Source organism: Cupressus sempervirens, chromosome 9 (genome assembly GCF_028749045.1).
Source record: "Cupressus sempervirens isolate cs-2001-9-10 chromosome 9, ASM2874904v1, whole genome shotgun sequence".
In the NCBI taxonomy this organism is placed as follows: domain Eukaryota; kingdom Viridiplantae; phylum Streptophyta; class Pinopsida; order Cupressales; family Cupressaceae; genus Cupressus; species Cupressus sempervirens.
The window spans coordinates 303,195,109-303,218,369 of record NC_143126.1 but is presented as its reverse complement, the minus strand read 5'-3'; the positions used below and the strand labels follow the sequence as shown (position 1 = coordinate 303,218,369).

At 37.2% G+C, this 23,261-nt stretch overlaps 1 protein-coding gene across 2 annotated transcripts in view; it reads right to left on the bottom strand.

The window, feature by feature from the left end:
- The window catches only part of LOC149538606 (endoplasmic reticulum oxidoreductin-2-like), a 160,995-nt gene extending 138,107 nt beyond the window's left edge, over positions 1-22,888 (bottom strand). Inside the window, exons 1-2 of one of the 2 annotated variants that reach the window (XM_089799922.1) lie at positions 22,255-22,888; positions 21,890-22,021 (exon numbers count right to left, since the gene is read on the bottom strand). In XM_089799922.1, coding sequence (XP_089656048.1) covers positions 21,890-22,021; positions 22,255-22,416 — 294 coding nt within the window. In that variant the 5' untranslated portion in view covers positions 22,417-22,888. The remainder of the gene's footprint in view (positions 1-21,889; positions 22,022-22,254) is intronic. The other variant, XM_089799923.1, reaches the window with a different exon arrangement.
- Positions 22,889-23,261: the final 373 nt, after the last annotated feature.

The following is a 23,261-nucleotide window of genomic DNA, read 5'->3' as shown; positions in this document are numbered from 1 at the left end:
ACGAAATCAAGAGGTGACTCAATGCAAGGTCCAATGGGATCAGTATGTAGAGGATAATGCTACCTAAGAAGATTATCACGAAATTTTTCAAAAATACCCTCATCTTTTCTCCAGGGCTAGAGCCTGAACTTTTAGTTTCTTAAAATGATCTGAGTAGATATTGTTTTGAGTTTTGTTGTGATATTCATCGAGGACGATGAAAAACTTAAGGGGGAGGGTATGTTACATCCCAAATTTGACCTAATTTTAAATTTATTTATAGTCATTAGATTGAACGGATTTCCTTTCATAATCATGTGAAGAAGGTAGTTAAATATATCTATTGTATTCATTAAGTTAACTGTTTAATGAAAATGGTCGTTATCCATTATTTGTCATGTGATGATTTGCAGTTGCTTGGTCTTGGAATTAAGGTTAATAATTAAATTCTTTATCTATATTAAATGTTATTATGAAATTATTATGGAACTTGTTATTATCGTAGAAATATTGCACGGGTGATTGCAGGAGAAGATGAAGGGTGGAAGCATTGCTAAACAGGATCAACGAATGGGATACTACTTAGTCCCATTATCAGGTTGACAGGTATGACCTTTAATTGCCTTGGTAAGGACCTAACGACTTGAACATCAAGACATAATCGATAGACCCGCATGAGCCATTAAATAAACATTTAAAAGATAAATTTATTTAATCAAAAATAATACATACCTCAAATGGTTTTTGATTGATTTTCCAACTCATCATTATAATGTATACCTATGTACGTGCACATAGATATAGGAATAAAGCAAGGTTGCATGGGTACGTGGGTACGGGAACGGGAACGGGTACGGGAGCGGGTACGGGTACGCATATTTTTCAAAATAGGGGACGGGGGTACGTGTGTAAGCCTAATTTTTTCTATATAATTAATATTTTATAGAAAATATAAAAATCAAAATATCTGTCATGAGTCATGACATTGAGCATTCAAAACAAGAAATTTGAAAATATAAGCCATAAGTCAAATATATATATATATATATGCTATTGCTGAATGTTTAAAGTATTTTTCATACTTGGGGACGGAGGTACTTGGGTATGTCAAACTTACTTAAAAATTACACTTTTATATTTATAAAAAATCTGATTTTATGAGTCATGACAATGGTTTTTCAAAACAAGAACAGTGATAAAGTTTGCAAATGTAATGTACTGTTTTCAGTTTCAGATTTGCTATATGTTTGAAATAATAATACATGATAAATGCTTAGATGCATAACAAAGAAGGCAGACTTTAAACATGAACAAGAAGATCCTAAACCATATGACAATGACATATTGCAAATGATAAACTTTTAACTTGAACAGTGATAAAGTTTATTGTTAGTGAGTATCAAAGTTTCAAACTGATTTTGTTTTGAATTAAGTTTGATAAACAACAAGCTAATACAAAAACAAAAAACCAAAAAAAAAAATCAGAATCTTAATCAAGGTCCTTAGCTATGATGCTCTCCACCGAGTACCCGGTACGTGGGATACGTGTACCCGGTACTTGGGTACGTGGGTACGAGTACCAGGGGTGTGGGTACGAGTACCCATGCAACCTTGGAATAAAGTGACACCATAATATTATTTTTTATAAATAATATGTTGCCACCTCATAAGTATATTTATGTCCAAATAGATGGATATAAATTATAATTATCCTCGATTTATAACCTTCAAATCTTTTTTCATATTTATTCATTTTTCTTGCTAAAAATCGAATGAACATTTGGCATATTCATTTGGCGACCAAGAGCCAATTCTTTTTTTTTAAGAGTTACGGCTTCTTGGAAGCCAAAGAGACTTAGAACCTTCTTATATTATGAAGTCAAGAGAGATGGAAGGCATTAACTCATCACCCAACTTCCTTGTTCCCTCTATTTTCTTATCACCCGATCTCTGTTTTTCTTATCACTCGATACCCTGCAGATATCACACGATATCTCTGCATTATACCATTTGATAAACATTGCAATTCTCTTCCACATTCTGCCTTTTTATGAATATTTTGCTGAAGAGGTGATTATCAATCACACTGAGTTTGCACCTGGAGATTTATTCCACGGAAGAGCTGAATTATTAGCATCTAGCAAGATTCCATTCTTTTTCTAAATTATACCAGGTTATGTGGCTATCCATATTCCAAGCATTACAATATGTTTCATTATCAGTTATTATTGAATTCTGATTTCTACAGCAGTATGCTACAGTTTTATATTAAGATGCAAATCATCTTGCCTAAGTATCATCAGTTAGACCCTCTCTAGAAAAGAGTCGTTTATGACAAATAAAAGCCAAGTATCCATGACATGATATCATAGTTTATTTATGGCACTGAAAGTCAGAATCAAATGATATTTTTTTGCAAGTCTTTAAGAACACATTTTTCAAATCACAAATTGTGATAAGCTGGAAACATATAATATCCATGTATCAGTTGAGGATCAACGGACAGAGCTGATTGCTCTGAGATTCAAGCACCTAGGACTCACCAGATGTATGGCCATGGAAAAGGTGAAGAGGTGAGATGGAATCTGCAATGACATGGAATTAAAAGTCTCAGACATGACACAAGAAATCTAAATTAATTTCATTTAATAGCTCATGCTCATTCATACTATTGTTCCCCTGTTGTCAAGTTGAACAGTGGTGAACGAGTCATTGAACCCATCAAAAAACCTTGGCCAAGGTTGTTATAAGGCATGTTTTCCATCTATGATCACTTGATGTTAGTAGAGCCAGTTATTCAGACATGCCCATCCGTAACTGTGCGGACATTCTAAACACCGGAATGCTCAGGTGGCTAGACTAAAAGTATCACAAGCCTGATCCCGGGGTAGGAAGTGCCTTTTTATTCAATAAATTGTGTGAGGATAAATATGGTCCAACGTTGGGAGGTTAAGCCTAAGTCAATGCTTCTCCTCTTACCGAAAGCCCAGACTTGCACAACCAATTAAAAACTCACCGGATATTTCTTGTATGTTCTTTCTTTTTCTGTTATGCATTTACTTTACTTACATGTATGGAAAGATACGTAAATCATTATTTCAGTTATTATAGTTGATCACTGTTATAGTTATTTCATATGAACATTATTATGATTATTTCAGTTAATCATTATTATAGTTATTACAGTTGATCATTGTTACAGTTATTTCAGTTGATCATTGTTAAAGTTATTTTCAGTTAAGCTTTGTTATTTCAGTTAATCATTGGTAGTTAAAAGCAATTATTGTCTCATGAAAAGGAATTCAATATATTTGCTCAATAATTAGTTGAGGAAAACTCTTTCTAAGTTTGCCCATATTTTGTTATGAAAATCCGTTTATTACACTTGAGATCACCTCATCTTGATAAATGTGCTCATCTTCCCATTATCCCTTCATGCAACAAACCCTAGAAAGGATGGTCAATGCCCTGTCATGAACTTGTACAAAGTCCTCAACATGCTTATACCCCTCATTCTAGATGCCTTCAATCCAAACTTTTGGACTCTGAGAAACTCTTCTGAACTTGTCTATACCCTCTACTAATTCGACTAGAATAAACGAAGGAACAAAGAATGGACCTTCTTCTCTCACAAGACAACGTAGGTTGTTTATGAACTCGCACAAAGTCTTGATATCACCATTCGTCCTCTAATATTTCTCTTCAAGCTTCTTCATCTTATCCTTCACAACTCGTGTTGAATCGTCAAACTCTTCCATGACTTCTGCTCTACAAGCACATCCTAGATTAGTTTCTATGATATTATGCTCTTCTAGAGTAAGTTGATCCTTTGTTTTATCAACTATTGGTGTTGCAAAAGGTAGAATTCAGGATTCAGATTCTCTCCTTATGACCTTTGTAAACTACTTAGCTTTTCTCTTTTCCTCTGATCGATTGAGTAGGTCCAAGATTTCTTGCAGTTCAATTGCAGGGTCAACTTCCTTCTCTTGACTACTTTGCATCATTTTCCTTACCCATTCAGGAACACCAGCACTTTGATCCCTCTGTATTGTCAATTGCTCTTGTCCCTGCATTTCTCTTGTATCATTTTTTCCCTTAGCTCCGAGACTCTCTACTATTGCCTCAGGAGTTGCCGCCTCTTCAGTAGGAATCTCTGCCTAGACTACACAAATTCATGTTTCTTCCTTCAGATCTTCCTCTTCCATCATCTCCTTTTCTAGCAAGGCACCAAAACTTTCTTTAGTAGATAAGTAGGAGATAATTTCCATAGCAAGTCAAATTATGATATTGCTATCAGGATTTAATTGTGTGATTTTTGAGTCAAACTCATTGACCCATATTTCATGATTAGTGATTCAACATGAATTCATCTCTCATGAGAATAAATGGAACACTTAGCACTCATTGGATCTAGGTGATGCTCATAGGGGTGAAGCACCGGGACTTCTCGGGAGGTCACCCATCCCAATACTACTCCAGCCTGAGCGCGCTTAACTACAGAGTTTCCTCCATAGTTAAACCCAAAGCTTGCAAAACCTTCAGCAAGTGTTGTACCTTATCAACCATTCATTAGAAAGCCCCTTAAGCTCATCAATTGATAAGTAGGAGATAATTTCCACAGCAAGTAAAATTATGATATTGCTATCAGGATTTAACTATGTGATTTTTGAGTCAAACTCATTGACCCATATTTTATGAGTAGTGATTCAACATGAATCCATCTCTCATGAGAATAAATGGAACACTTAGCACTCATTGGATCTAGGTGATGCTTACAGGGGTGAAGCACCGGGACTTCCCGGGAGGTTACCCATCCCAGTACTACTCCAACTTAAGGGGCTTTCTAATGAATGGTTCATAAGGTACAACACTTGGTGAAGGTTTTACAAATGGGGTTGCAAGCTTTGGGTTTAACTATGGAGGAAACTTTGTAGTTAAGCGTGCTATGAATGGTTCATAAGGTACAACACTTGGTGAAGGTTTTGCAAATGGGGTTGCAAGCTTTGGGTTTAACTATGGAGGAAACTCTGTAGTTAAGCGCGCTCAGGCTAGAGTAGTACTAGGATGGGTGACCTCCCAGGAAGTCTCAATGCTTCACCCCTGTGAGCATCACCTAGATCCAATGAGTGCTAAGTGTTTCATTTATTCTCATGGGAGATGGATTCATGTTGAATCACTACTCATGAAATATGGGTCAATGAGTTTGACTCAAAAATCACACAGTTAAATCCTGATAGCAATATCATACTTTCTTTAGTAGTCACATCATGTTCCCTACTTCTTCCCTGTGCAAGCCTCTAATAAGCATTAATGCCCAATTTGTCCTACATTGGCCTATCAGGTGCTCCTCTTGCCCAATTCTTTTTGCTAATTGTTTTTGCTTCTTTCCTAGCAAAGGTGTCTATCTCTTGCACACTAGGAATTTGACTAGGTGAGGATGGAATATTTTCGAACCTTTGCCACTTCTATTGTGGGTCTTCAATAAGAGAGTCAGATCTCCTCTTTGGGATGGTTTATTGAGCGTCACATTTCTCTTTTCTTTGCTCTACACTTCTTGATGGGATTTCCCCTTCTATCCTTCCTCCAAATGATTATTTTGGCCTCTCATCCCACTGTGGTTATCTCGATTGCTTTGGCCTCTCATCCCACAATGGTTGATGACCCATCAACTTGTATGTCAATCCTTGTTTTGGTATGGTCATCTTGTCCATTTGTCATTCAATCCACCACTTTGTGAAATTCAAGACTGGTTTTGACAATGTATCAATGTTTGTAATGTCCTCTTTTTGCCAATCATAGGAATGAATAACCTTCTCTTTTTTTTGATTGTATCCTCGAGACTATGTTTAGATCTTCCTCCATTTGATCAGCTACTTAAAAAATCTTGAATATTCTAATCATGTTTAGCGGCAACCTAGAATGCATCCTCTTTCTAATCTCGCTCTTATTTGTGTCATTAGCCCACAAATCTTCAAGGTACATTCTATGTTAATATCTTGCTCCTACCACCGCTTCATTTTTGTTTTAGGATCAGAACTGGTCCTTTGTTGATGAAGTGACAAATAGAAGAAATTCATCTAATCAAACAATTTATTGGCCCCTTTTAAACACAAGCACATTTCAGCATTGTCTTCTCCTATGGAAATCAATAAATCCAACCCCAACTTCTTTCCATTTTGAATTTTGTCATAAAATGTCGGATATCGAGTGAGTTCTAACATGATCATTTTATCTGTTGGATATCTTGGGACTTTGTATGGTTGGAATTTAGGAGAAGGTAGGAAACTAAATAAGCCATGCTTCATATTACTCTACTAGCTTCATTCTTGCAACGAATAGTCTCATGTGAATCCTCTTTTGCAAACTCCTAACAATGCACATGGAAAATGCATCGCTGACTCTGACATAATCATCCATGGCCTACAAGTGCAATGGAGGATAGCATTCATGTATTCTCAGATGTGAATTGTCACTCTTGATTGTCCCTTTACACCTCAATCCATCATATCTTGTGTGTCATGCCAACATGTAGATGTCATTGGAGCTCATATAAAACTTCTTTGATTGCTCCAAATTCATCAACTGCTCGTCCAAGCAATCACTAGTCAGTCCAGCCCAATCTATATGGTTGTGCTCCTCAACTACCTATTCAACAAAGTACCACATCAATTTGCCACTTGCCATTTTCTAGCACTTTTTCGAAATTTCCCATTTGAGCTCTTTTGTTTGGTGAAGAATCCACTTTGAAATAGACTTTTGGGTTTTTTCCAAAAGAAATTTTCTTTGGAAATTAATTAATTAAATATCAAAAAATTAATATTTAACTCTTTTTAATTTTATAGCCCAAAAATCAGTTTTTCATTTTTCAAAAAAGTGATTCTCAATTTCGGTCATTGTTTTGTATTTTGTCGATTTTCCCCAAAAAATATTAAATAAGTATTAATAAAATTAATATTTAATTAATCTTATTTTAAATCCAAGAAAATTGTTTATTTTGAATTAATTAAAATTCAATATTTAGTTGATTCTTAAGTTCTAAACTGATTGATTTTTTTCAAATTTGCAATTTTTCAAAGTTCATCAATTTTCTCAAAATTTGATAATCAAATATTTAATATATAATTTAATATCCAATTGATCATTCATTTAAATCCAAAAAGTTGATTTATTTGTACTCGTTGCTTTTCTTGGTTTTAAAAAAAGTTAATTATTAAATTTAGCATTCAATATTTAATTAATTGATTCCAATCTATTCCAATGTTTCTTGCTGCTATGATCACATGTCTGGTGAAACTATCCCAAGTACACTCCCCAAATTTCAATACCTCGCTGAGTTTGGAAAAATAACAAAACAACTTCACCTTCCTATTATTGTTGAGTGCACATCCACCCAAGTGTCAGACTTCACTTATTTGCACAATTCCTTGACATGGGAACTCTGTGCTTGAGCACATTTTGGAGGGGTCCACGTTTTTTTTAGTTTTGGAAGTTGTGTGACTTCGTAAAAAATGTGCTCAAGCACATGCTTGGACCAGTGAAGGATTTTTAATTTTGGAACTTTCCATGACCTTATGCCTTTTGCACCTAAGCGCATTTATGAGCATCAAATGGACTTTTTTTTGGTTTTGACATTTCATCCACTGGTGTTGAAATGTGCTCTGCTATTTTTGGGGTATACACAGATTTTCTAAATTGGGGATTTCTCTTTTTCCACGTTAAAACTGTGTTGGGTTTGAATGACGGCAAGTCATTTCAGAACATTTTGGACTGTCATATTTCCCATTTCAATGTCCATGGCGCATGAGTCTTCTACGAAATTCCTCTTCCACTTACTATTCTTTCATCATTATTAAAACGTGTCGTGAGTGCTTTCTTTTTTTTCCCTTGACATCCATCTATTGCATTTGAAGTTCGAGTGTCGCTATGGAGCTAGGGAATTGATGAATTTGTTATTTGGTGTTGCACATATTCTGCCATGGGATGAACATGTCCTCTCATTTTCTACGCTTTGACTTGATCAAGGATGTGATGCTATCAAAATGGGACTTTGATCCTATTCTATCTCCTTGGTGCAATAAGTTCTCTAACCATGGATTCTAGTGTTTGCAAGAAGCTAATACTCAAGACAATTCCTTCGTTGCAGATTGTTTCCTTTTCAACATTTCTTGTCTAAGTTGCACTCGTGTCTAAGGACCATTGGGATATAATAATGTTGGGCTCAATAACAGTGTTGGACGAGCATTAAGAGGGTCATGTGGTGAACAATGTTCTTTTTACTTGTGATTCTTATGCTTTAAAAAAATTCACTCTCTAGCATTTAGCTTCCATTGTGAATGAATATGCTTGGACAGGATTAGATGGCATGTATTTGTCTTTGTCGTGAATCTTATTATTGAATGAGATTCCCTTATATGCAAATAGATTGTGTTAGACATGCATGGAATTTTGTCGAGGAGGCCTCTTTCAAAACATCTTGTGACTGAGTCCACTTCACGCTGGGTGTTTCTTATGCATGTTCCATTAGACTTGTTTTTTTTTCGAAATGCTTCATGACCAACTACAGTGTGCACTAGATCACACTCTTATTTCCCCACGGGCTATTTCTTGAAACATATTTCCATTCCTTGCTATGATCACACCTTAGGCTTTGTAGAGAGCACGTGTATTAAGACCATCTTTTGGTGTCCGCTAGTCACATCCATTTTGAACAGATTGTTTGGCTCTGTGAATCTAGCATTCATAAGTTGCAATAGTTACGAGTGGGATTCCTTAGTGCATGTGGATTCATGCTTGGAGCATACAAGAGAACATTCAATTTTCTAAAATACTTAGCTTCCATGATATGACATTATTGAGCACATTTCAGGACTCTGACTTGGGAATTTGGGGTTTCTCATCCTTGGTCGCATATAGTAGAGAGAGATTTTCCTTTGAATGCTTTCCATCGCAATATTTATCCATATTCATAATCCTTTACATGGACATCAATCAAGCATAAGCAAGGATTTGATCAGCGGAACATGTTTTTGTTATTTTATAGTTTGTTGTAAATCACAATTAACCAGTTCATGGTGGAAATAGAGAAAATTTGGCTTCTACTACTTTTAGGATGCTGTCATTTCAATGCTTTCAAGTTCTTTAGATCAATACTCATATGTTTTGATGGATTCTCAAATTTTCTTGCCTCCTTTCCAGATACTCTCCATGAGTGAGGTAGGGAAACCAATCTTCAATCTAAACCAAATCAAGACCGCCACTTCTCATTAAAATAAAAGGAACTAAGGACACCACCACTAGAGCCACCAAAAAGGGCCAAGCAAGGGAAAAGACTAGGGGTCCCATCTTCAATGGCAATGTGTGATTAGATCACAACACTTACCTAGTTTGTTTTTATACTAGACACTATCAAGGCATTTTCTTCTAAGAAACACAGGGCACAAAGGCACTCACCATAGGTCGGCAATAGTGAAGAAGTTAAACCTAAAAGACACAAACAAGAGGGTAGACCATTAAACCAGGACCTACTAAATCAATTTCCTATTTTTGGGCAAGGGTCGAAAAAAATCAAACCCAAGGAAGATGGGTTAGAGGAAGTACAAAGAGTTGGGTGACATTTGGACAAAGACCATGTAATATAATTTATTCATGTTTTACTATAAAAGGTGTGAGCCTGAGCCTATCAATAATCCTTGGAAGTTAAATTTGGGGAAGTTAGTTGCTCTAAAAGTTTGTGTGAACATAGAATTGATGCAGTCAATTGTTGAGGGGTATGACCCTAGGCCAGAAAATGAGAAAGCTCTTTGTATTTGAAGATAATGGCAAACCCACATTTGATGTAAATTTGTTTCATCATTATATAAATATACATATTACTCCATAGGGCAAGTGCTCGAAACTAAGGCTTCTCCCCTGATAAACATCCCTGCAATGGTTATGGCTCTAGACATTCAATCTCAAGATGCATGCTAGTTTGATTATGCCACTTATCTGGCTGAGCAACTTAACCACGGGTTAGATAAAATGGAAACTTATCCAAATCATTTATACTTCAAATACTATTCTTTCCTAATACATATGTTTTTGTATGTTGTACAAGAGATTGGACTGTGGACAAATGGATTACTAGTCAGAGAATATGATAAACAAGTTATTAGGAAGCTTGTACAATTGTGGTTGTCCATTTGGAATCAGAGATTTATACTTTCTCAGCACTTATGTTTTAAAGAACATTATTTTAAACCATAATGTAAGTTGTTGGGGCACCCTTATGATCCCATTTTATCTTCCTCTTGCCCACTGGGATCAGTGCTTCCAACCAATCCATTTTAATTTCTCCTCCCATATCTTTGAAAAAAGTCCTGCTATGCAGCATGCCATAGCTTGCAGGAATATCAGCCACCAATATTGTCAATTTTAGCCTTTTGTCTGGACATGCAGCAAAAACAGCTTGCACATCTTTAACTTGTCCCATGGGTGGCACTTGTTTCTTGTCCATGGAATAGCATCGTCCAAAGGTTTTGGTAAGGGGGAGACCAAGAGCTTTAGCAACAGGGGAAGGCATGATGTTATGAGAGGCTCCTGAGTCTATAATACAGTTGCTAAGTTTCTGACCATTTAATAACAAAGAGATGTAAAAAAGATTAGGTTTCTTTTCTTCTACTTCACTTTCCACTGCATGGGTACAAGATCCATTATTAGATTTTTGTGATGCGTCTTCTGATACAAAAGTAGGATTTTCAAGGGCTGTTGGAACTTCAGCTGTATTGGATTCATTGAATTGGGCATTTGAACTGGATTCCTTTTTCACATATTGAACCAATTTGTCCAGTTCTTTGGGATTCATCCTTAGATATCAACCGAGGAAATAGAAATGGTGGAGGATTTGCAGAATTCAACAATGCCAAAGGTAGAAGGATTGGTGGTTGATTTTGTTCTAGACAAAATCCTAAAATCATTGTGTATCTAATCTTTCCCTTTAGAATTTACCCCAGCAACGTTAGTACACGTGTTAAATTTATGACGTGTTAAATTTATGACCTCTCTGATTTCGCATGAGAATGGCACATGTAGGGTCTTGTAATGTTACTAAAATGTCTCCTTTGTCCAAGTCGGATTCAGACTCCAATAAATTAGATCCAGAGCCTTCAACTTCTGTTCCTTATTTTCCACTGGGTGTTCTTCGGTGATGGCATCCCTCATTGCATTAAGTTGAATGCATCTCAACCAATCAAGACATGTCCAATCATCATGATCCGTGGTTAGATGAAAAGAACACATAGTTTCTTTAGGAACTTTTTCAATTTGTAGCCTTTGTTGAGGTACAGTCAAAAAAGGAGTCTTTCCATGAGTCGGGTTGTGCTATCTCCGATTAATGTCTTGGTATGGTGACTGATATAGTGTGTTGGCTTTGTTTTGTTGTCTCTTAAGGATGGCCATGTCATTCATTAACCTCTGCATTAAAGGATCTGTAGGAGCAGAGGTAGAAGAAGGTCCAGATGTCTGCACTTCTCTTTTCCACTTACCTGTTGTAATTAAAGCATCTTCCAATTGAATTGCCTATCTCTGAGCAGCAGCTAGATCAGCTACTGCATCTTTTAACAAATGAAAACTTATGTCAAATAACATGATAGCAAAAGAATGATAATTTAAGACAATAATCAATATCATTGAACAATTGACACAACGATCCACAAAGTAACCATCATATCCAAGTTCAAACACAAAGTCTTGAACTGTAATATGTATTGAAAGATCTATAAATGGAAGTCTTCAAGCTCAAAGTCTCAAAACGAACATTCAAATTATCCCTCTTACTTTTCACTGATTACCATCAAAAAGATAAAATTCCACACTTCTATTAAGACTATCTTTTTCTATCTAAAAGCTAACCCTTAATCAGTTTTATGCTCTAGCATATATAGTTTAAAATTCCGAGAGGCCTCCGTCAAAACCCAACCGTCTCGGTTACAAAACAGTTATCAAACTTAACTAGTTAAAATAGTTTTCGAAAAGAAAGCTTCAAACAGCTAACTGCCATGCAACTAATTCTCCTTATCAAGCTTATCGTCCACCAACGTGGCCTGTTTAACCAACTTCCAGCTCCGAAAGGTGCTTGCGAACTCCTGGGTGGCATGAGAAGGCGGATTCTTCAGGCTTAGTAATTTTGATCTGCAGGCATCTTTTTGCCACTTAAGTTCTTTAATCCTTTTGCTCTTCCTAGGCAAAAGTTCTCTGTTCAAGTACAACATAGATTCCACATTGCCACCATAGTAAAACCTTGAGGAGTAGGGGCATCATTGACTCTAATCTTAAACATGGCATCTCAGAAACTTTTTATTAAAGTTTCTGAATCCGCATTTTCGTCCTCGAACTGTAGAATACCAATAGGATTGATTATTTGCATGTCTTTCAAGACCTCCTTATGCATTCCCTTAACTTCGTTCTCAATTACTTCTTCTGAGGCAAATTTATACAAGTAAACCTTCCAATTCATGGTGCTTATCAATATGAAAAGCATTCAAGGGTCCACAGTTTTCATGGGGTTTTTAGAGAGGAATTTCATTACTCTATACTTCTCAACCTCTTGAACTTGAAAGACTACTGCCTGGCATCAACCTTCATCTGCTTCCCACACAGGCATAAGGGTTTGGATTTCTCCAAGTAATACTTCCCCTTCGGCATTTCTAGCAATAAAATCCAGAATATATTTACCTCCTTCCTCTACAACAGACCCGATTCAGTTGTTCATTGCTTCTAAAAAGAGCTTTCCTTTCTGCATTTGTTTGACCTATTGTTGGTTGTCAAAAGAATTGGGGTCAAACAATTGGGGAACCTGAATTAAGGGGAGTGCACCAACGTTCATCAAGGAGTCGATGTATTTGGCCATAACAACAACCAGCCACTTTAGTTCCCTCATCTCCTGGCTATCCTTTTCTGACTAATTCAGCATGTGGTCAACTGAGAATTTAAAAAGATGATTACCAGTATCCCTACTGAGGATCCCCAACTCCATAGTTGTGACCTCGAAATCTTTGGCTACCACTTCATGCATGCCTTCTTTTTGTATATAGGTAGCTATCTCTGCAGTTACTTTCCCTGTGATAGGATCTTTAGTTAGGCGAGCATTGTTTTTCACCTTCTTGTTCTTAGAAGTGCGAGTGGCGTATCTAGTGACTATGTCTTTAACCGGCATGGAAACAAGCTTGAGGTTGCGTCTCTTGTTCACTGAATTGGATAACAAGGAAGGTATAGTGCTTGCAATTGTCACCCCTTCATTTGGTTTAGTGGGAGTCATGAAGCCTAGTTGAATCACCTTTGTAGTGCCCACCGATTCTATGTCCGTCTCTTGATTGTTTGATAGTGTAAGGTCGTCTTCCTTATCCATCTCTAAATCCATAAGATCGGGCTCTTGAACTATTCTCTGGATTGGCACTGTAGACCTAGTTTTAGACCTCATTCTGGGAGTTGTCGAACGATTTGATGTTCCACTCCTTTCTTCTTCTTAACTGTGGAAACACAATTTGCATCATCGGATGAAAGGGGAATGTCAGAAGGCAAAGATTTAGAGAAAGAAGCACCCTTTGTAGCTTTTTCAATTTGCATCACACTGGGTGATTTGGTTCTTTTCTCCTGCAACCAATTGTCTGTGCATTCCAGTATGGACCTAGAGCTGAGGCTTATTTCATCTTCTTCATCTCTATCCCAATGGATCTCAGGAAGGACTTGTTCAATCACTTCTTTGCAACTTGGTTCCATGACTTCTGAACCATCCTCAACAAGCCCTTCTGTTTTCAACTTCAACAAGGTGATTTGAGAAACTGTCAACCTCGAGTGATCTCTTTTGGTGACCTCTTGTTCGTTGCTAGAATCCTCCCACAAGTCTTCAAGGTGAAGCACTGATTGAATCTGGTCTCCTAGGTCGAGCACTAGTCTTGCAAAGTTCTTATTATCAAAATCCCTTCTTTCATGATAGAATCCTAAATTGAAGTTCAATAAATTGCTCCCAATTGTTGAAGCATTGATCATTGTATTGCAAGCCAAGGAACCAAGCTTAATGGGGAATACAAATTCCCATTTTTTCTCAAGAAGGTTGTCTTTAACCACAGAAAACATTTGCCTACATATTTCGGCAAGAACAAAACAATATAGAGCATCCCTTGGTAATTTGATTGGCTCTTCCTCAAAACCTCCTGCTCTCAAGTAGGTGAACCTAGGAAATTGAATGTAGACTTTGAACTAACACTTGGGCTTCTAGGGACATTCTCTACATTGGGGTTTTTGTGAGGTTGAGATGCAAATTTCCCAGAAAGACATCATGCACTTTCCTGAAATCCTCCAATACTATGTCTTTTCTCAACAAAGGGTAGTATTGATATACCGTTATGTCTTCACTCCAAGGTTCATGAGGAATTGTAGTGAAATTACGCACACATGCAAGACAGTAAGTTAAATAGGAAGACATGTAAAATTCTTGCATGGAGGCCTGTGAATACTTGAGTTGGTTCCTTAATGAGTTGGCTATCAACTCGGCCCAATCAAGGAATTGTTTACCAGTCAAAACAATGTCTATATAGTGAAACATCCATTCTTCGAAAACAAGAACATCAGTTGACCCTCTAGCCCTATGCAAAAAAACTATCAAGTCATGTATATAAGACTTCATGTAATCCTTGGTGAGCACTTTAGGTAGTCTTGAAACTCCCCTGTAAATGGTCTTTGTCCACTTCCTAGCCATCTAATTATGATATTTTGAAGGGTCTTCTTGGAATTGGACGAAGGACTGAGTGGGGCTAAAACTAGCGAAGGAAGACTCTAGTAACTTCAGAACAGATGAAATGGTCTCCTTGGTAATAGATAGCAAGGGTTCACCATTTTTATTCAGTATGCTCTTAATTTTGACATCATAATGATCAAGACAGTATTGGAGTAATTCTGAACTCTGCAATGCAGGGGGGAAGGCAATTGCTTCAAGGAACCCGCTCATTAAAACCTCAAGACATCCTTTAACCTCCACTTGTTCTAAAAACCTCTCCTGTAACTTTTCAACCTCGACTCCCATTAAATTCATATCAAAAATTATAGGCCGTCAGCATTCAAGACTAGAGGTATTTCCAAAAATGCGCATAACAGACTTCATTTTCTCAACAAATATACGAGCTTATAAAATCTTTCCCTTTTGAAGAAAAATGGTATTAAAGAAGTAGAAAGGAAAATTTTGCAACCCTCACCTGTAACCATCTGAAACCCAAAATACTTCTCTTTCTTCGACTATTGCTTTGCTCTCGATTTTTCATAGCATAGAATGAAAATAAGCTCAAACTGGGTTTAAGAAAGACTTGCATACTAGGGGAAAGTACCATTGAATAATTAGGCTTTAATAACAAGATTATTGTGGGCTAGTACACACACTTCAAGAGGTCATGATGTCCTTTTATTAAAAGCTCATTTGAGAAAAGTGTCTTAATCATCTTTAATATACTTCTGACAATCTAGATTTAGCCTTCGATAAAAGAGTTAGCTTTCCCACTTATGCCGCTAGCACATCATCCGTACTCGACAGTACTAATTCGGAGGAGGTCTTTACATCATCATTAGGATGTCATGCTTCACGCCTTTGAGACAGTTGTCCTATCAAATATGATTTTACTTTTCGGCACCAATTTTCAGTGTTAGAACTTCTGTGAACCTCTTTGAACCTTAGTACAAAGTGGTTCGAAGTGGTTTGGAGGTAATCTGGCAACATATTTGGTATGTCTTGCCTGCAAAACAAAAATTAATCCAAAAACTTTGCTGAAACCGGTTTGAACTACTTTGAACCTTGGTTCAAAGAGGTTCAAAATGGTTCAAAAGACTTGACCATAAGCACTTCACAACAGGGTTCAACTCTATACATCTAAGACAATGCAAAACCTTGGGGAGATCAACTTATTTTCTGGAAAGCGGACTATGGCAAGTGAGAAGGAAATGCTCAAAGGGGCAAACTGGGTTTAAGGCGGTGAACAGAGAATTAAAGGGCGACTCAAAAACTTGGACTAACACTTTCGTAATAAGATAACAAATAGAATACAAAGGAGTGAGTCCCAAGATGTTGTGGTTGATATTATCATCATCATGTTAAGTAGTGCCTTTGGGAAAGATGAACCCAAATACTACATCCCATGGATGTACTACTATCAAAGGAGGACATTATTTTGACAAGGCGCAACGAATCTCCAACAAACTTCATGAGAAGATAGCCAAATAAGGGCTTCCAAGAAGTTCTTCATGACTATGTATGTCATATAGTTGGTTATCACTGTAAAAGTGATAACCCTCACTATAAAAGGAAGACTCAATATAAAAGGAAGAATGGGGGAACCCTTGAAATGGCAAGATCTTGGGAATGCTTCGCTCAATTACATATCAAGCATGCGAACATTCATTTGAGAAGAGGACATGATGCATTCAAATAAGCAGTAATCATCAGATTAACAAGTAATGTAGGTTTCCATATCTCTAAGGATGCACTACAATTGATTGACAGATGGACAACTTGGTTTATCCAAAATCCCAAGTCAACATACATCAAACACAATGATGTCCACAATAACCCTTGCTCCTCCTTAGACATTACAGTGATAACTCATCATGTTGAAGTTCTCAGAGCAAATTATAGAGTTGTAGGCTCTTATAAACCAAAAGCACAAGACATGAGGTTGGTTTTCCCTTCACACTGGATACTACAAATGCATGAACCTGCATGCAGCCAACAAGACCACTTATGATTTAGGGTCCCACAACATCAAACAATATTAATCTAAAAGGCAAGCATATAATCCAAAAGGTAAAATCAAAGCCATAATGCCTAATTCTTATCCCAATCATAAGCCGATCTTGGGAGATTTTTGGCAGGAATGCAAGATATTTTTAAGCCAAGGAGAGCAGATATCACTTGTTAACATCTTTTCAGATAAGGGCCTTTAAACTCATGGATGATATACCACCCAGTTTTTCTAATGATGGGGAAGTTTTGGACCTGTTATATGAAGGGCATAAGGTTTCTCAAAGGCCTCTCTCACGAATAGTATGGTTTGAAAAGGAAGAGACTGAGATTGACAGTCACAATCAAGGTGATCCACAGAAGTCATCAATGAATGAATCTAAGAATGACAAAATCCATGGGGTGTTGAGGAAATAAGAAGAATGGCCCCTATAACCCCCAACCCAAAGCCACCAAGGAGTATCAAAGAAGAATGAGGGTGCTAATACTACGAAATACTGAGAGGAGGGTGAATCAGTGTTGTTACAAATCTAACAATTTTCACCACCAACTTGCTTAATATGAAACATGCAAATGAAATAACCAAGTAATAGCAAAGTAATTCAACCATTCACACATGAAACATTTGAAACAAGTATTTTTCATGTGGACACCCTTGGTTATAAGGAAAACCCACAGTGGAAATTGTCATCCACAAATCTTCATTACTGAAGTAATACATTTGCCTTGTTAGAAGCCTTTACATCCACCTGATTAGGATTTTACCCGGTTAAGTGTGTTAAGCCTTGTTAGAAGCTTTACAAATAAGATCAGTTAGGATCTACCCTATTAAGGGATTTAGAACTCCTCCTAAGTGTCACCTGGTTAAAGGATTTCTTCTTCAAACCTGTTAGAATCCTACACACACTGACCTTGTTATAGGATCTTCCTTGTCAACCTGTTAGAATCAACAAGTATGGCTTGATCTAAAAGTTGTACTTATTGCATAACAGATCATTTATGCTCCTGATCAATTCTCTGCTCTAGACCAATATAATCACACTATACTGTGAGTATCCTTCAAATTTCATATCATCAAATCTCATCGCACACTGTCTTAACATCGCCTTTATACTGTTCTTAAGGCTGTGGAGAAACCCTAAACATGTTCCCATAATTTGGCCTCAAAACTAATTCAAATCTTATGAGAGAGAATTAATTCCTTGAACTTTGTGCCTTCATGTAGGCCTCTTCACATATAACCTCTTACTTTACTGGTTGCCATCACAACTGTACCAGTTCACCAAATCTTTACAAGTAAAGTCTGCCAGTTTATCATTCTTCATTTTGTTACCTCTAAACCTTATGACATCTTTTCTTCCTATAAATACCCCATAGATATTATTTCACAATCAACTTCAAATACCTCTGATAGATATATCCTGCAAGCCATTCATCATATTTCACCAGAATAATCATCGCGCATCCAATTTACTCTAGCTATATGTCTTTCCCCAGTTCATCCAACACTTAATCATTTCAGCTCTATGGTCAATCCTATCAGCAGTCTAACTAATCTGTCACTTGTAGATCATCTAGTTGTCACCAATGACAACATAGGAATGATGATTCAGCCAAAACTCATATCTACTATTGTCGCACATCATCATCATCATGCCAATAGAGGGTGGTAAGAAAGGAGAAACAAGTGCAAGAAGGGGTCCTAAGTAACCAGTGGAAACAGCTATCTTTATGAAAATGTTAGACAAAAAGATGGTGGAATGTAAGATTATCAAGACAATAGTTGAACAAGGGGTCACCATAAAATGATCTACAGTGGCACTACAAAGGGTTGCAATAGGTTTGGCTCCTAGGTTAGGAGCACAAGAGCAAGAACCAGGAGCCCCTTCTGCAGCAACAACAGCCTCATTTTCTCAGTCACCACCAGAGACACCTCAGCCAATGATTATTGAAGAGGACTTTTGGGCTCAAGCTATCAAAATCATTAGATTTGGGTCCTGTAGTACAACAAGGTCCTCCCTGTCCGAGGCTCCCATGATGGAGGAACAAGTATAGACCCAAGATGTTCCTGCTGCCTCAGCTCTGGAAGAAGGGATACCCAAGTTTCTATTCTCCCTCGAGAAGAACAAATTTTTAACTTAAGAAGAGCAGATATGGATATATAAATCCCAACATGAATTTAACCCCGAAGGATCAAGCTAACTTATCAAGGAATTGGAGTAGTAGAAGAGGAAAAAGGAGGAAGTAGACTAATTGCAACTTGAAGAGCTGGAAAGCACAGTTGAAGAGTCAAATAAATTGCAGAAAGAAAGGAAAGGGATAAGACGGAGAGACAGCAGGAAGAAGAGAAGATAAGGAAAGAAGAGTTGGACAAGCCTTAGGGGAAGTCGAAAAAGAAGCTGAAAAAGAAGATGGCAGGTTCAGACCACCTCTGAGGAGTACACCCCCAAGGATTGGGGTAGAGAACATAAACCAATCAGGAACTGGGATACCTGCAATAACAACAGGGGTCCCCTTTACAGAAGGTGATAATACACCTGCTGCTTCAGAATGGCTCCAAACCATTTTTGAGCGGAAGAAGACTATGTTGAAGAAAATCAATCCTGGAGAAAAGATAGCAAAGGAAGAGGCCCCCAAGAAATCAAAAAGGGCCAGGACTCTATACTCTACCTCAAGAAATGAAGAAGGAGAGGTGTTTGCAGACATTGCTGTTCCAGTAGCAGATAGAGATGAGGCAGATATGACCCCTGCTAGTTATCAGGTGCCCCAAGTAAAGCTGGGGAAACAAACAAACAAATGGAGAGAGATGTCCACATTGGATGAAGTTACCAATACAATAAAGCAAAGGATTCAAGAGGAGCACAACTCCAAGCAAAAGCTCAAATCACATCTGACCCAATATGGGCAATTCATCAAAGAGCTAGCTATTCCTCTCGCTTGTCGGGACATAGGTATATCAGCACTTGCAATAATTTCCCAAAATCAGATTAACAGGAATACTATAAAAGATAAGGCAACAATTACCGATTCTTAAATCACCCAACAAATGGGTAATTTCAGATTATTTTTGAGAAATCCTTTCAAGGTGCATAAAGATGCAATAATGACAGGGGTAATGTTTCTTGACACAAACCAATGGAATAGAGCATCTAAGAAGTTTCAAAAGGGAATTGGTTTGTTTAAAGAAATAGAAGCGTTAAGGAGAGAAGTCACAAATGCTGACATAATGGGAGATGAAAGGTATGACTTCATAACTGCAAGCTTGGAGAAATTGGATTTCAAAGTGACCATTATAGAATAGTACAGGGCTGAGGTAATAAAGTATCACTACCCAATATTGAAGGGACTCCAAGCCTATGAACATTTCACACTCTCCAGTATAGGTGTTTCTCTTTCCCAAGTAGGCAGATTGGAAAGCATTGACGTCGAGCTCTCGCAGTAGGATATATTGGTGAAGATAAATCTAGCCCAAGCCAGAAATTTGATCTACAGTTGCTTAATGACTGCATGGATTTGATTTTTGTAGCCAACAAAACTACCAAAGTAATGGAGGCCTTAAAAAATCGCTTGATAAGTTGAGGAGTGAACTAAAGACAGTGCAATATAGAATCGGTGGGTGGACCAGATGGAGGAGTTCTGGACACATGTCTGGATAACTTCAACGAGTACAAAAACTCTGCGCAACCACCACCCCAGTAAGATCTTTATTTTTGCATTCTCATTCAATTCATTCTTTCATCTCGAAATGAGGGAAAAGGGGAGATAGCTAGTTAACTCCCAGTTATAATATGGCACTACACATCCGCTTCCCTAGGGATACCACCATTTCCCCAGCTAGCTGCAATTATAAAGAGAAGTTTCCTCAATACAACACAAGTTTAGTTTTGTTCTTCCTGCGTTATAAGTGTCAACTTCAGTTCAGTGGAGTTTCTTCCAACGAGGTACAGCATTAACTACCAGTAACAGCACATAACACAGCATGCTTTCCCAGTGGCAAGCTACTTTCCTTCTTTTAGGGTAGTTAACACTAATCTTTTCGGCCAGTAACTTGTATGTTAACTGAGCCACCTAGAATATAGAAGATTTTAGATGGGAACTAGTTCCTTGTTTTGTGGAGTTCGCTCCTATAAATGTAAACTTTGAGGCCATTTTTATGGTCTGTGAACTGATGATTTGAGATCCCAGGTACATATAGTTATTTAATTTCTGATTCTCAAGCATTCTTAGTTTTAGGTCAGTTTTGTGAAGATTGTGAACTACATACTAGTGATTTGCTAGTATATGTTGAAGGATTAAAGCAAGAACAACTTTCCAGTTCATTGTCTCATGGATTTGCTCTTATGCTTGAACGGTATTTTTCTTATTCACATCTTCCTTTATCTGACATTGATCAATATCAGTTCCAAAGCATTTTTGTTTATGAATCATTCTATGTAATGTAAGTTTCAATGGTGTTTGAGGATTAAAATGGGAAGTGTGGAAAAACGCATTTTGATTGATAATGTGTTGTATTAATGGATAAATATTCTTAATGCTTTCTCAAATTCAGTTGATGATGTGAAGTAGATTAGTATGATCATTCATTTTTTTTGTCAACCTGAACTATCTTTAGCCGTTTTGCTTCAAGAAGTCTTAAGAGTTACGAAAATATAGGTTCTCAGCTTGTAACAAGCATACCCATTAGTAAAACAGCCTAATGTCCACTTTGCCATTCCAACACTGCGTGACCCAACCATAAAGGCCTTAAGAGGTCCAAAATCCCTTGTCCTTTCCTCTTTCAGGAGAAGTCAGGTGGAAACACTTAGTGTGTGCTAAGTGTCTCAAAAGGCCCATTAACACATCAAACTCAAATATACCCCAAGATCGTTGGCCAAAGTCTTAGTGTAAAGTATTCTTAAAACATATTATTCAGATTTACAGACCTGAGTCATTCTTAAGTATAACCCTTAATCCCTGCACCATATTTCCATCCTGCACCCACTTGGATCATAATCTGCCTTACGCGGAAATTTATTATTGGGTCACAATCTTGTGAAAGTCTCAATTATCAATTGACAATACAGCACAATCCCTTGATCACAAAATTAAAAAATTGAAAATGTGATAGCAACCAGAAATGAAGTTGAGGTGAATAAAAAATGATGTACACACCTTGAAATAACGAAAGAAAGGAGTTTTCGTAAGTTCTTGTAGTACGGGATGCAACACCTCCTTGTTAAGGGTGTCCACAGTTTCATAGTCGCAACAACAATCTTCCACCATACCGCTTAGCTTATTTTGATTCTGCACTAGAGACAAGAACTGAAGTCATGACCGCCCATCCTAAACACTGTTTGCATTGTAAGAAGCAAACGTATATCATTTAACATGATAAAATTCACAAATTTGACTACAAAAAGCAACCCAAACTACTACCTAGGGCATGAAGTCGCTGGAGCCTACTGTAGATACTCATTAAAACAGTTGAACAAATTCAATTATCAAAGGAAAAATAGTAGAACAGTAATCCAACCTACCTGACAAGTGCAAACCTTGTTAGAGAAGGTAAATAAGGAAAATGTAGGGCCTATGCGTAATGCAGATGCAGCAATTATGCCAATCAATGCTACCAGTATCCATTTGGTCCATCCCCATCCCACCTCCCTCTTCCTGTGTTTTTCCAATTCTATTTTGCCCATCCCTCTGATCGTTAATCCCCAAATTGAATAAAAGCCAATTCGTATTGCGTCACTAACCTCCGACCACAGATAAAATATTTGATTTTCCCACGCCCTCAAATCATTTCACGTATCGCAGTACCTATCGAAAGAAATACAACTATTATCCTGAGATGAAGAAATTTCACCAGACGTGGATTAAATATCTGTTTACACTGAATTGAGTTGAATGCTTAACAGAGCGACTTATGCTCGGTGAAGATTGAAAAACATGAGAAATTCTTTTAATAATGTTCTGTTCGTTTCGTTGCAGGAAAAAACGCAAAAAGAACGGGCGGCGCCCACGAATACTAGAAACCGACGGCGATTTCATATAATTTCACTGGCGGCAACAAATTCACGGTTTTGCTGGTGTCAACCGAGATTGCGTGGAGAACGGCAGAATTCGGCATTAGACTTCATTCCCGAAGGTCTATACTTCATAATGCAAAACAGGGGATGCATTATATTCTATTTTTGTTTCTAGAGCATGCAAAAGTAACCGTTTGGTTATCAGAATAGGAATAGGAAATTAGAATGGAAAATAAGAATAGGAAATTAGAATGGAAAATAAGAATAGGGAATGTGAATGGAAAATGGTATATCTCATTTCTATTTGGTTCACTTTAAAAAATTCTAGATGACATATAGTTTTCCTTTTACCTTTTGTATTTATATTGCACAGTTAAAGAAATTCATTTTGCTCAGTAAAATATAGCAATGTTTATGTATAAAACCAAATACTGAATTGATAAGTAGGAGATAATTTCCACAGCTAGTCAAATTGTGATATGAATATCAGGATTTAACTGTGTGATTTTGAGTCA